General features: G+C 34.5%; 1 protein-coding gene across 2 annotated transcripts; it reads right to left on the reverse strand.

Annotated features, from left to right (window-relative positions):
• Positions 1-4518: 4518 nt before the first annotated feature.
• Positions 4519-9587, reverse strand: LOC148191948 (immune-associated nucleotide-binding protein 9-like). Of its 2 annotated transcripts, none has more exons than XM_088100507.1 (4): positions 6560-9587; positions 5213-5377; positions 4996-5133; positions 4519-4882 (listed from the first exon to the last, which is right to left on the reverse strand). In XM_088100507.1, the coding sequence occupies exons 1-4, from the start codon at positions 6644-6646 to the stop codon at positions 4832-4834; spliced, it is 441 nt and encodes a 146-aa protein (XP_087956633.1). In that variant the 5' UTR covers positions 6647-9587; the 3' UTR covers positions 4519-4831. The 2 variants fall into 2 exon arrangements, with proteins under 2 accessions (XP_087956633.1, XP_087956632.1); XM_088100506.1 differs by having other exon boundaries at positions 4519-4885.
• Positions 9588-15397: the final 5810 nt, after the last annotated feature.

Genomic DNA, 15397 nt, shown 5'->3' on the forward strand with positions numbered 1-15397 from the left:
AAGGAATTGAATGAAGAAAATTAAAGTAAAAAAAATGGTTTATAAAGTAAAAAAAGAAAATAACGTAATGCACTGAATATTATTTAATTATATATATATATATATATATATATATATATATATATATATATATTTTAAATTTTAATTTAGCTTGAGAACTCAAGAGTTTTATGCATATCTTCACTGCTTCTTTGCTTTTTATACCTCTCACAAGACATTATTAGAAAATACTTTTAAAATATTGGTATGTTTTTTAATATGGTAATAATTTAAATTAATATTATGTCAATAATTGTAAGTAATATTATTAATGATAATTAGAAATAATATCTTAGTATTATACTATAATTTATTACATCAGTTTCTTTATAAAAGAGAAATATTGACAAATTTTTTGATAATAATTATATTTAATATCTTATCAGATTTAATTTTCTTTTTGCAACCAAGAGCTTTTCTTTGTTGTTTATTGTCAATTAATTTATAATTAAGCAAGATTACCATAATATTACAATATATATAATTTTGAAAACATAGGAATCAAATGTCAAACATTTTGAAAACATAGGGATCAAATGTTTACAATTTTCAGTTTAAATGAGTTTAAGATTTATAAATGACTTTAGGAATAGCAGACAGATTAAAAATTGTATTTCAAAATAATTATTTTAGAATATAAAAGAAATCCAGGATAGAATAATTTAAAATATGTTTTCGAATAAAAAAATATCATCCAAAACACTCTTCCGATATGTATAAAATATAAATATTTCCTTTAATAGTGAAATAGTAATGCTTACAACTCATTCTTACATTTCTCTTATTACAAAAATTTTAATGATTTTCAAACGCTGTAAATTGTTGGAGTAATGAAGAAGATAATGCACTGAAAGAATAGCAGAGGTAGAGAGGAATGAAACTGTATTATCTGTATATTCAGTTCTGTATTGATTACAACTGTTTTTATACAAAGCAAAGAAAAAACAGATGTGCAAGTGTTATATTGACAGCTGCACTAGTGTAGAAAGGGCTTTAGACATATGTTATTTTGGGCTTTTAACGTCTGATCTCTGTCCAACGTCTATATGAGTGACGTTAATGAGACGTCAGTCAGACATCTATATAGACGTCCGATCCATACAGGTCAGACGTCTGTACAGACGTCTGACAGTATAGATCAGACGTCTAAAACGTTGTCGTATTTGATTGCATCCTTTTCTGCTTGAGGCCTCTCGGGTTGCTCGTGCCTCATGGTGATTTGATGTTTTAGTTGAAGAGAATGTATTGTACGTTTTTTTTTGTATTGTACGTTTTTTTTTGTATTGTACGTTTTTTTTTGTATTGGATGGTTTTAAAAACGTAGTGGAGAAATTTGGAGGAGAGCAAAACGCAAGAAATCGCCGCCCAAGAACGCTGCCCAAGGACACGAGTAAAACTGCACAAAACCCCAATGAAAACGCATTTAATTGGTTCAAATGAAAGATAATGCATCAAAGAGTGATGTAATCAAAGTAAAATTAATTAAAAAAGTGCAAAAGTGAGAAAACGAACCTGAAAAGTGTAACCCGTAGACAGAAAACGCGAGGAAGATGATGAACATTAAGTGCGTGTAACTGCTGCTTCGCGTTCGCGGTGTTTTAATGTAGCCATATAGAAGTCGGTTCCCCCCACATCAGACGTCTATATGGCTGTAGAAGTCTGATTGGCGGGATTAGACGTCTAAATGGAGTTGAAAAGTAACTTTTTAGATTTCAAAAATGAGTATATAGAAGTCGGTTCCCCCTACATCGGACGCCTATATGGCTGTAGAAGTCTGATTGGCGGGATTAGACGTCTAATTGGAGTTGAAAAGTAACTTTTTAGATTTCAAAAATGAGTATATAGAAGTCGGTTCCCCCCACATCGGACGCCTATATGGCTGTAGAAGTCGGATTGGCGGGATCAGACGTCTAAATGGAGTTAAAAAGTGACTTTTTAGATTTAAAAAATTAGTATATAGAAGTCGGTTCCCCCCACATCAGACGTCTATATGGTTGTAAAAGTCGGATTGGCGGGATCAGACGTCTAATTGGAGTTAAAAACTGACTTTTTATATTTCAAAAATGAGTATATAGAATTCGGTTCCACCCACATTAGACGTCTATATGGCTGTAGAAGTCGGATTGATGGGATCGGACGTCTAAATGGAGTTAAAAAATGACTTTTTAGATTTCAAAAATGAGTATATAGAAGTCGGTTCCCCCCACATTGGATGTCTATATGGCTGTAGAAGTCGGATTGGCGGGATCTGGCATTTAAATGGAGTCAAAAAGTGACATTTTAGATTTAAAAAATGAGTATATAGAACTCTGTTCCCCCACATCAGACGTTTATATAGCTTTAGACGTCTATTTCCTCCAGAACAGACGTCTATATGGTTGTTTTATTTACAGAAAAGGCCACCGGTCAATTTTTACGTTGGATATTCAAGGGTCGGATGTCTAAAGGGTGACGTTAAAGGCCTTTTCTACACTAGTGCTGACCACCAAAACCTGACTTATAATATCTAATATTTTCCCCTAAGTTAGATACTTAAGAGAAACAACTCCTATGCTTTCTTTCAACATATCAAACTTTTCAATCTTCAAAGGCTTAGTAAACAGATCAACCAACTCCACCTCAATTTTGCAGTGAGCTAAAACAACTCTATCCTTATTCACTATGTCCCATAAGAAATGAAATTTAACTTCTATATGTTTACTCCTTCCATGACTAATGAGATTCTTGGCTAAGTTGATTGCTGAAACATTATCAATCTTCAACTGAATTGGCTTCTTCATAGGCACCTTCAACTCTTCCATCAGCTCTTTGATCCACACGCCTTGACACGCAGCAAAACTCCCTGTTATATACTCAACTTCACAACTTGAGAGTGCCACCACCTTTGCTTTTTAGAACACCAAGAAATAGGAGCATAATTCAACATGAAGATATAACCTGAAGCGCTCTTTCTCTCAATCGGATCACCTCCATAATCTGAGTCTATGTAACCTGTTATCTCCTCTGTAGTTTTCTTTCTTCTAGTAGGAAATAACACCCCACAGTCCATTGAGCCTTTAATGTACCATAACACCCTCTTTGCAGCTTGCATATGAGATTCCTTTGGTTTGCTCATAAACCTGCTAATCACTCCCACACAGAAAGCTAAATCAGGTATGCTATTACAAATGAAACGTATTGAACCGATGATCTACTTGAACTTTGTTTCATCCGTATCCTTCTCAGAGTCATCCTTCATCAACTTTAGATTGGCTTCCATAGGACTCCTTGCAATATTGCACTCCATCATGTTAAATCTTTTCAGAAAATCATCTACATACTTCCTCTGATGTATTACTAATCCAGTAGTTGTATAGGTGAATTCCATCCCCAGAAAGTAGCTCAATCTTCCCAAGTTAGTTATCTCAAATTCATCTTCCATGATTTTCTTCACTACAAAAAAAACATTTATTACCGACGGTCAAAATTCGTCGGAAACGTCAAAAATCCGTCGATAATGGTATTTTTTCGACGGATTACCGACGGACCTAATTCCGTCGGTAATAACGTTGTCAGTAACCTCTACCGACGGCTTTTTATGGCCGTCGGTAATTACAGAAGGATAAATCCGTCGGTAATGGCAAAAAAATCCGTCGGTAATGACCGAAGGAAAAAGCCGTCGGTAAGTCCGTCGGTAAATATCTCGATCTGGTTCATCTTCTTCCTCTTTCCCCTTCGTCTGTTTCCTCAAATTTTTTTTTTATCAAACTTTCTTCATTCCTAAACCAAAACAACAATCCAATTCATTCCAAAACCAAAATCAAAGACTAAACTTAGGTTGTCCAATTGTTTTAGAAACCCTAAAATTTGGAAAATTCCTAAATTATTTTTTGAGCATCCATGGCAGCAGTGACGTTCTCCTAGTGGCGCTCTCCCATGGCAGTAGTGACGTTCCGTGTGGTCCATCAATGTGCTTCTCACCATCTTCACGTGTTGGACCATGCCTATTATGCTGCAGGCCGAGACACACTCCATGTGCGTGCAGCTTTGCTTCTTCACCGTGCACTCCATTCCTTCTCGGTGGTGGCTCCTCTTGCCTCCAGCCGTGATACATTCAGCGTGTTGTTGCTGGATGGAAGCTGCTGGATCTTGAGCTTCTTCACGTGAGATAGTTTCACCCTTGCTGTGCTGCTGTACCGTGAGAAGGTGAAAAATGCTCTTAAAACGTAGTCTTCTTCGCACAGTGAGAGAGGAAAAATGGGCGGGAATTTTGCCGCTCTTTTTACCGACGGATTTACCGACGGATTTTGGTTGTCGGTAACTACCGAAGGCTTTACCGACGGATTTTGGCCGTCGGTAATTACCGAAGGTCAAAATCCGTCGGTAATCACTTTTTTTTATCCGTCGATAAATTCCGTCGGTAATACATCGTTTACCGACGGAAATGATTCCGTCGGTAATGTTCCATCGGTAATTCCATGTATTTTTGTAGTGCTTGAATTCATCTATGCTGTCTGGATTTGGTCCTGTGACAAGTAGATCATCTATATATAGGCCGATGATAACCAAATATTCCTCTGAATCTCCCTTTACATATACTCCATGCTCGACTATACATTTGCTGAACTTCAGATTGATTAAAAATGAGTCAATCTGCTTGTCTCAGTCCATAAAGCGCCTTCTGAAGTCTGTATACCTAGTGTTCCTTCTTCTTAATGAATATACCTAGTGTTCCTTCTTCTTAATGAATCCAAGTGGCTGCATAACATACACTTTTTCATCAAGGGGACCATGTAAAAATGCAAATTTAACATCAAGCTGAAAGAGTGATCACTCCCTTGCACATGCCACTGCTATTGCAAAGCTGCTATAAAAAAATCATTAAAATATAAGAGTCACGATATTTAACTTAAAAAAAAAGGTTAAATGACATCAAGTTAATTAAAATGGTTAATATAAAAAGTCATGGACGAGTACCATCTCAGTAATTCGCTTTAATTTATCATCATATGTTTGCTGTATTTGCTTTTCAAACTCCGATAGTGCATCTTTAGCATATTCTTCTTTTAAAGAATCAACCTTTCTTTGTTGCTTATGCAGCTCCATTGCTCGCTTCTGCAGTCAAATGAATGAAATGATGAATTAACTGATATCATGTATGCTTTCCAAGATTTGATGTTCACAAAAGCTTCACCTTCAGTTCTGTAAACAACTCATCTGTATAAGGTCGTCCACCATTTCGTGATAGAACAATGTTTACAAAATAGAGAAGTTCTTGAACTTGTCCAGAACGTTTCCCTTCATCCTTAGTCTTGTTATAAAAAAGTACAACACGATTCTCACACAGACCAAGAATTTCCTACAGTGCAGTTAAATTCAATATTTCAGTTGAAGATCAACAAAACTAAGAATTTCCCATTTGAGATTCGGCAGATGGACTTTCCTATAATCCAAGATATATTCAGCCAGGAAAAAAAGAGTATCATGCCACTAAAAGAAGCAGAAAATAATACTTTTATTAGCCGGAATTTGTTGACAATTACAAATTTTGATGAGTTTCACATCAATCAAGACAGAGATTTAATAAATAAGAAATAAAACCACAAAAATTAGAGTCTCGCTGACATTTTTTACGAGAGTTAATCCAACATGAAAACAAGGCAAGTGAAGCACTTTTAAGAATTCTGCTACTCGGTTATTTATATCTTTTCTTACAAGATATACCAATATTAAAGTTCACAACATATACAATCAATTCCATATAAGATATTTGCCAGGCATGATACAAGAGCAGATGAGAAAAACAAGCCATTGCACCAATCTCTCTGCATGTAAAAGTTTTAGTCTCCAAATGGCATCAGATGGGTGTTTAGACCTGTTTATTTGTGAATTTCATAAGAAAAAAGTGTTTTAATTAAAAAATGTTTAATTTACTCATTATTAGATAAGTTTTAGTAGATGAAAAATTAAAATCTTAAAATAAAACCAGTTTTATTACTTTTCTAATAAGTTAAGAAAGCAGCTTCTAGAAGGGAAAACTCAAAAAAGGCTATGGAATAAATGTGTGCTTTTTAAAGCATATCCAAACATGCATAAAGATATGTTCACCAGGAAAATGAGTTAAAAAATACATTCTAAAGGTTTAGGTAATCTTTGTTCTTTCGGAGAGATTTTAGGGAGATGATTTGGAAGAGATGATTTGAATAGATTTGAGTATATTTGAGGGTAATCTTTTTGTTGTTTCTTTTCAGTGGATTTGTGAGTAATTGAAAGTAGATTTGGAAGTAAAGTTTATGAGAATTAGGATTTGATTCATGTGACAAATAAAAAAATTTGTTTAATTGATAAAAATTGAAAATTACCAAAATACCCTTAATTATTAAAATAATATAAAATATTATATTTAATTATAAAAATATTTATAAAGAGAAAAATTTAACATTAATTTTGAAAATATACAAAAATTATAATTTAATAAATAAGCTCTTCTTTTCCATGGCAACCAGAAAAGACAAACCCATAGGATTAAATTAAAAACCACCTGTAGCTGCGTGGCAGTGTGGAAACACAATCGCGTCACATACAGGGATGAAGGGAAGAACCTTGTAGCGAAAGAGATATCTTCCATGGTGCTGTTTAAGATGAAGGAGGTTGCCAAAGCCTATTTGGGTCACGCGGTGATCACTGTCCCTACTTATTCAGCAACGCACAGAGACAAGTGAGGACACAAATGACATTTCACATAAAATCCTTCCAAATCTTCGCAATTGGCATATCTCGCAAATCAGTACAATCTTTTCCTGCATATCCATCAACACAAACACCCTCTATCTCGCAAATCATTCCTCACAATCTCTCTTTAACAGTGTTTTCTCCTGGTCCGAACACAGCATTACTGAGGGGCATGAACAAATTGGATGTACTAGCAAAAAAAATTATGTACACACTTTCAAAATTGACAATATATATTTAAAATTTCAGCAAAGACCAAATGTATTTATCAAAGTTTTGACCTAAAGGTATAATACGTTCAAAGATTGATAAGCCCGTCATTCAATTTAAACAGAAAACTAGACCACAGGGTTAAAAATCCAATGAATATAAGAAAATTTAATCTAGATTGCAATGCTCAAAGAAAAACCTCTAAAGCCTTTGGAGATTCGCGACCTAAATAATCCCCAAGCTCTCTTTACTTTCTTCCAAATCATCTCCTCCGGTGAAGAACACAATCATGTAATCTACAATTTTGCCTCCAAATAAAGCAGTTTCTTGTTCCTAAGTAAAGCGTGTTCTAACCGAGAACACCAAAATGACAGCATGTATCCCATCCTTAGCCAAATCAATGCATTTGACAATTTCCTTTCGAACATACTCAGATCCAGAAGACAAATCAAATAATCATGTGAAATTTTGTAGGTCAGATGAATGTAACAAAAGCTTCCAAGAAACAAAAGACATAGATAAACACTCTAATAGGATTTTTATTTAATATTGAATAATTCACTATTTTATTGATAATAGAAGGTTAAAAAAGGAAGGATAACAGTTATAGCCTACAAGTCTGAGAGAAATCTGTAGACTCCCACTAACAATGATATTCTCCACATCCCTAATAAACTCTACACTCTCTAAAACCAACTTTGCCCCTCCCACTAATTCTTGTTGGACCCCTGACCTTGGGAATTTGGGCCAACAAGAATACACTAAAAAGGGCTTAGGAGTGTGATTCTTATCAATACCAATTTCATTCTCAGTGGATGAATTCTCCATCTCCAAGGAAAACCATTTTGACCCTAATAGAAAAATTCCTAACTCTCCCTAGCTTGTAGCATCTTGCATGTCCTCAAAGCAATAGGAAGGAAATTGTTCCTTGATAGCAACAATTGATTCCCACATAACTTCCTCTCACTGGCAGAGATCTCCAAAGAATAAGCCACCCAACCAATGACCAACCACCATGTTCGACTTTTAATGTGGCTAGTACAGCTTCTGGAAACAAAGGATCATGGCCTTTTATAGCCACCTGAGGTGGTATAGAGGTGCTAATGAAGTCATTTGTTGGAACACTTGAGCTGAGATATGTAGAACAGGATGGATTCATGTTGTCACTTAAAATATGAGCTTGTAGATGGCTTCACCAATGTGAGACAGCACCTAAAAGGGACCGTAGTACCTTGGTGAGACAACTTAGTATTGGTTCAGGAAGCAATCAATCCCGTTCAGTAAAATTGACTTCACCAATGCAAGAGACACCTAAAAGTTTGATGTAAACCCAATCACGTTCAGCAAAACTGGTCTGTTTCCCGTGTGCATTAGCATGTGGTTTCCATATTTTATTGGGCTCCAATGGAAATGACACTTCAATTGTGACAAGGCTTCGGCTTCAACCTGATCCACTACCACTTAATCGAATCTAATATAGTTTCCCCTTTCAAATAACGAATCACAAGTGGAGGAAGATGACCACATATCACCCCCAAAGGGGATTTTACCTGTGGCTGTGTGACAGGAGGTTATACCAAAACTCCTGAGACAATAAAATACACCACTCTTTGAGTTGCTCTGATGAGAAACAATGAAGGAATGTTACTAAACAACTTTAGAATAATAGAAATTTGTCATCCCTAGAACAGTACCTTGAATTGAAGACAAAAACAACTTCCAAAATCTACTGAGGAATAAGGGATCACAATCACTACTATTGACTTTGGGAACCCATGCAACTTGACAACATATTTAGGAATAGACTAAGCCACTGACTTTTTTTGGAAGGATGTTTGAGTTCAAGGAGATAAGCATACTTGAATAAGCAATCCCACCACAAAAATGACCTCACAACCATGTAACTTGGTAACCTGATGATAAAATCCATGGAAATGTCTTCCTCAGTCCATTCTGTAAGCAGAAGAGGTTGAAACAAACCAAGGGAAGACATAGCAGAATGTTTACTTCTTAGACACGAATAAATTCCATGATTCCCTTTGTCATGCCTAGCCAAAAGAAGGTCCTTGTAACACATTTGTAGGTCTTAGTGAACACGGAACATCCACCCACTAAAGTGGAATGAAACTCAGTTAGAAGGATATGAATGAGAGTGTACTGCTTGAATATCAGCAACTACCCTTAAAAAAAACAAACCTTCCCTCAGTTCATAAGCTAGACTAGAACTTGGATCAACCTATAGCTTATCCTATAATTGAATCTGGATTACCAACATTGTCCCTCTTAGAAAAAGCACCAACTGCTTTATTCTTAGGCCTAGGCTTATAAATAACTTCAATTAGGTAACACACTAAGTTGAAAAGTCAACATTGTTAGTCTTTTGATCAAGAAAATGTTTTAGTCTCTAGTGATCTGTGAATTCCTTAATGCTTTGGGAGGAATAGAGTCTCCAATGTTGAATTGCTAAGGAAAGAATCATGATTCCTTCTTATAAACTGATTTTGGTAATACACCTAAGGATAGTGCCTTGCTAAAACATGCTACGGGTCACTGATCTTGCATCAATCCCATGCCCAAATGTAACATGTTCTATAATAAATTCCTTTAAGAAATCAGGTTAGAATAAAAAAGGTTTAAACCCTCGGTTGGTCCTCGTATTTATATGGAAATCTCAAACGGGTCATCATTTTTTTTTCGGTCTCAATTGGGTCATATTTTTTGTAAAAATGAGCCAATTTTACCCTAACCGTTAAGTTATTCTAAACGGCGTTAAATTAGGTTGAGCTGTGTTTTTTACTTTGATGACGTGGCATTGTTCAATAAAATTTAATGGCTGATGTGTTTTAAAATTGTTCACGTCACATCTCAAATCAACTTCTTCTTCTGCCTCACCACTTTCTCTCTCTCCCATTTCTTCCAACACTCAAAAGCTACAATTTTTCTTTGTTTTTTCCTCTTCAAAGACTAAAAGTGCCCGCCAAGAAAGATTTTCCTACTGAAACTAGACCACGAGTAGAAGTGCAGGGAGAGGTCCAAAAGAATATTACCGAGCACTCTGTGCTAAAGGAACACAACAAAATGGGCAGCGGAAAAAGAAATATATTTTTCAGAATTTGGTTTCGTCTTAGAAAGAGGGAGCTAGTGAAGGTTTCTATTGGCTCAATTGCAGCAGCTTTCTCTGATATCTCAAAGCCATTTTTTGGGTTTTTCATCATCACCATAGGAGTAGCATACTTTAAGGAAGATGCAAAAACGAATTTGGACTTTATTCAGCCATCTTCACTGCAGTAGGGATGCTTTCATTATTCAGCCACACCGTCCAGCATTACTTCTTTGGAGTGGTTGGAGAAAAGGCCATGGCAAATCTCAGACGTGCTCTGTATTCAGGTATCAGATATCCCCTATTAGAATTTCCATAAATGAACCTCATTTCTCTTTCCTGGAAAAAAAAACTGTGGCTTTTGAGTGTTGGAAGAGATAGGAGAGAGAGAAAGTGGTGAGACAGAAGAAGAAGATGATTTGAGATGTCACGTAAACAATTTTAAAACACCATTAAATTTTATTGAACAATGCCACCTCATCAAAGCAAAAAATACAGTTCAACCTAATTTAACGCCGTTTAGAACAACTTAACGATTAGGGTAAAATTGGCTCATTTTTACAAAAAATATGACCCAATTGAGACCGAAAAAAAAACGATGACCCATTTGAGATTTCCATATAAATACGAGGACCAACCGATGGTTTAAACCAATAAAAAATGTGGCAGGGCAAGCCTTAATCAAGGCATCACTTGGTACAGAGGAAGAAACCCTTTAGTATCTTCTGAAACAAAGGCATGAAACTCTAGAATTTTGTTGCAGCTCACACTCAATGAGAATATCATTATAGCACTAGTATCACCCCCATGTTCTGATTTTTTTTAGTATTCCTCAAGTTCACTTCATAGTCTTCTGCCATCTCTATTAAAATACACTGTAAAGCTATAGTTTGGTACTTGTCCTATATGTGGTTCCCTTTTAGAGTGATAGTTCATCCATTCTCATAAAGACTCAGTGTCTTCCTCCAATCTATTATGGTTTGTCCAAGTTGTTCCAGCAAATCCACTCCTAACAATAAGTCAACCCCTCTTAAATCCAACACACAAGCATCCATATCCAAATTATACTAGCCAACTTTAACCTTCAGTCCCTCACATAAATTGAGAAGCACACTAGCTACCATTTCCAAAGTTGACTATAAAGCCCCACGTATTAGTAAAACTCATTCCTAGAGTCCCAACAGACTACAAAGGCATAAAGTTGTGACTGGCAGCACTATAGACTAAAGATTAGAATTTAGTACCCCTCCAAAAGTCCTTCAAATTTAAGGGATTTTGAACAAGAAAGCTCTTTGCGGTTGTTGAAGGGTCTACAATTTAAGATTTGTCATACCATCTCCTTCCCTTCCTCGGCCTCCTTCCCCTCCATGGCTATTAGAGATTCAATACACCTCTCCGTCCTAAACCAGTGAAACGAGTGTTGGCACAGATGACTTGGGCAATGATCTCAAAGAAAACACAAAGGATAGAAATTCCCATATAACATTGAATAATCCGCTATTTTATTGATAATAAAAGAGGAAAAAACAGGGAAGGATAAGAGTCGTAGCCCCAAGTACAAGAAAAAGCTCTAGACTTAACAACAATATTCCCTATACCCCTAATGGAATCTACACTCTCTCTATACAACCATTTATTGGGTGTTGCTCCCTCCACCTCCACAGCCTTCTCCCTCCACCTCTCCAATTATCTTTAATTCCAATTATATCCTTAAAGTTAAAATTTTTTATTTTTATTATTTTATTATTTTAATATTTAAATATAAACTAATATAAATATACATTATTAAAATACATTAAAAAGATATTCAAAAATAATAAATCAAAATATTAAAATATCTAATAAAATAATAACAGAAACATAAAATTAAAACAAAGCTCCGTTTCGCCTTAAACGGATGTTGACATCCGTTGAAGGATGTCATCCGTTTAGGCTTCGTTTTCATTTTACGTTTTAGGGTTAAAAGATTATTGGAAAGATTATTGGAAGGATTATTGGAAGGGTTTAGGATTTAGGGTTTAGGATTATTGGAAGGATTATGACTACGTACTTGGAGAGGAACCACGACAAGCACATTACACCACAAACGCACTGCACCACGTACTGCACCGAAAGCAAGAGGAAGATTGCTTGATAATTCTTTTCACCATCACTGAGCTTTGCAGAAAAATATTTTACTCATACAAGGAACTACGTAGGTTATCAGTGAAATATGTTATAAATGAGTAAAATTAAAAAACAATAATTCTAAAAATAAAATTTTACTGAGGGGCAAAATAGTAAAGAGGAGGTGGAGGGAGAAGGCTGTGGTGGTGGAGGGAGCAACACCCCCATTTATTCTTACCCACGGGTGTATTGGGCCATAACCTGGGGGATTTGAGCCCACGGGAGTATGCTAATAGGGAATTATGAGTGTGATTCCTATCACAACCACACATGCTCCTGAATTAATATGTTATCATGTCTTTACCTGGGATGTCAATAACATTAACACGCTGTCCCTCATCTAGTTCTGTTGTCCCCAATTCATGTGATGGATACACCAGTAGAGCTTGCCAATAATTTAGAAGATTTTAACCACTATGTGATAGTTGTTCAGTGGTTAATAGAGTATTGACTGAAAATTGTAGAGAAAAGTTAAGGAGAACAAGGACTCTCAAATTTCTTAAGTGTTGAGTTCCCTTTTGTACACTTCTTGGTTTTCTTCTGTCTTGGACCTGTGATATCTCTTTTATCTAGATCTTGAAAACAGAATAAAATCAATAAAATCCCTATTTATTTTTCTACTCTACTTCATCTAAATATTATCCAATTCTCTAACAAAATAGTGTAAAAAGATTAATAACTAGTATCTGCCCCAAATTTCATACTCCAAGTATATAAAAAAAGGATAAATTTATTACAGTAAACCAACTATTGATTTTACTGCATTCTTATATAAATTAACTATTTACAAATTTGCAATATATGGTTGATAACACTATCTCCATCATTGGCTATGTCAAGAAGACAAATTACACTTGGTTGATGACTGTAATAAATCAAAGAGTAAATTTCAATCACTGTTTCTCTACTGATAGTGTTAAATAAATAAGAAGGATACAGTGTTTCTCTGTTCTATGACAAGAGTCGGTCTTTACTGGTGAGTAAATTGACAGAAACTTACAGTCCCACCAAAAGATTCTTTAAAGAACTTGTTTTTTGGGCCAATCCATCTTTTGAAAATTTGTTGATTCTTTCTGCTTTCATAATTTTGAGGAAAAAGTGCTACGTGCTTGAAGTATTGGTATTTTCTTTGAAAAGTATATTGTAAATTAATTGTCATGTTGTTTTATCCAATTAAAAAATTTATGGGATTTTGTATTTATTATTTTAGTAAGATCTGCGTGTTTTAAACTAATTTGCTGTGGATATTAATATTTTTTTTGTAGGAAACGTTAGAGTATTAGGACAGGGTGTTTTAGGAGTCTTGTCTTGTTGCTTTGCCCGTGATGGACAAAAGTGTGAATCAAAGTCATCTTACATTATATAATCTGTTGGATGACTTTCTTATAGAGTCTATCATTATATTCGATGACTTTCTTATAGAGCATGGAACATTTAATTGTAAATAAATTTGTCTTGTTATATCAGTTTTTGGTGTAGTTTTTAGCTAATCCAGATGGCTTTAATTGAACTTATCATAAAAGTAAGCAGGAGTATCACTTGTTGTAGCACCTCTGAGACAAATTGAAAGCAGGAATATCACTTAAAGTCTTGTTTTTTTTCAGGACCTCTGATACAAATTGTATCACCTTCCCTTTTCTCGCACATTCAGTGAAGAGTGAATTATCTTGAGTTTTCTCATGTGTTAAGAATTTTCCTGTTCTTTGCCTGTTTCATTCTCCTGTTTTTTGTATGCATTTTTTTTATATGTGGACTGATGATTTTAAGCACCTGTGCTGGCTGCTAGTCAAGTTTGTTAATATCTTTAACATCTGTCAAGTGCTATAGTTTAGAAATGCTGAATTTAACGTCTTTATGTACAGCAGATTGCCTTTAGGACTAAGGTATTCCACCCAAACATCAACAGTAATGGAATGTCTTGACATTCTAAAAGAACAGTGGAGTCCGACCCTAACCATTTCTATGGCTTGATATTACTTGTGTTTCTTAATGTTGTGATTTTGCAAAATTGTCTATAGAGGAATGAGATTATTTTCTAAGCATAAAAATTGTCTATCATGTACGGTATCTTGTTTAGTTTCTATTGATATGTGAAACTGTTGTCTGTAGTGATGTTATAATGTCTCAAAATTTAATTAATGACTTGTTTATTGTTTATGTAAAAAAGTCTTAATTTAAAAAAGAAAGTTCATGTCTGACCTATAGGATTTTAGGGATATTTATAGTCTGTGAATTTTTTTTGACCTGTGAGCTTTTTTGATCTCAACAATTCGTAAAAAAAATGGGCTGCTTTGACATCTATGTAGTATTGGTAGCTTTGTGAGTTTTGCTAATAGTTTTGTTTCTCTGTTTTGTAGTGACCCTAATTGCTCTTGAATTGTTTGGGAAAGATGTTAGGGTGTGTTCCTCATTTATTCTGGTTAATGTATGGTAAATATATCTCTTCCTTTACCAAATGGACTCTTTGACATACATATTGAAGGAAGAGGAGAAAAGGGAGAAGACCTCTCTCACCAAAGTTTTTAAGAGCAAGGCCGTGATTGAAAGATATATTCAAAAATATTTTCTTGATGCTGATCCTATTGCTTTTTGAATTTTCATCATCTCCAGGTAAATTTTCTATGCATCTTAGTATATCTTCTTCTATTATCTGTACTTGTCTATTTTGACTGCAACTAATACCATACTTAACATATTAAATGTCATATGTTTCTTTATATAAAGATCTTCAATATAAGATAGTGAAACAAAAACTTGAACAAAAAAAACCATTTTAGAAAAATTGTATCAGCCACTGGTTTTGGTGAGACAATGTTCTAAAGGAACATTTTAAGTAATAGGATAAATATGTTTGTATTAGCATCTTCTTCTAAGAGGGAAGATACATCTAAATAAATACATTCATAGTTTTTTTTGTCTCTACATATACCACTTTCTACCACCAAATTCATTATAAAAAATAATAATAAGATGACACAAGTTATTTTTTTTATTTTTTAAAAGAAAAGAGAATAAAAAAAATAATAATATAAATGAATGTAAAAAAATTATATATATATATATATATATATATATATATATAAGTATTTTTTTTTTCATAATAAAATAAATTTTATTCACATCTTCAAGTGAAATTTGATGAAATTTTATAAAGAATCTAACAAAAACATT

This window comes from Vigna umbellata, chromosome 10 (assembly GCF_029865625.1).
Source record: "Vigna umbellata cultivar VRB3 chromosome 10, Vumbellata_1.0, whole genome shotgun sequence".
Classification (NCBI taxonomy): Eukaryota; Viridiplantae; Streptophyta; class Magnoliopsida; order Fabales; family Fabaceae; genus Vigna; species Vigna umbellata.

Excerpts from the sequence above, each read along its gene's own strand:
- LOC148191948 (XM_088100506.1), bottom strand. The coding sequence starts at position 6,646 with ATGGAAGATATCTCTTTCGCTACAAGGTTCTTCCCTTCATCCCTGTAT. Across the intron at positions 5,378-6,559 it reads ACACTGCCACGCAGCTACAG|GAAATTCTTGGTCTGTGTGA; the intron begins GTGGTTTTTAAT and ends ACTGCACTGTAG. Across the intron at positions 5,134-5,212 it reads AGTTGTTTACAGAACTGAAG|AAGCGAGCAATGGAGCTGCA; the intron begins GTGAAGCTTTTG and ends ATTTGACTGCAG.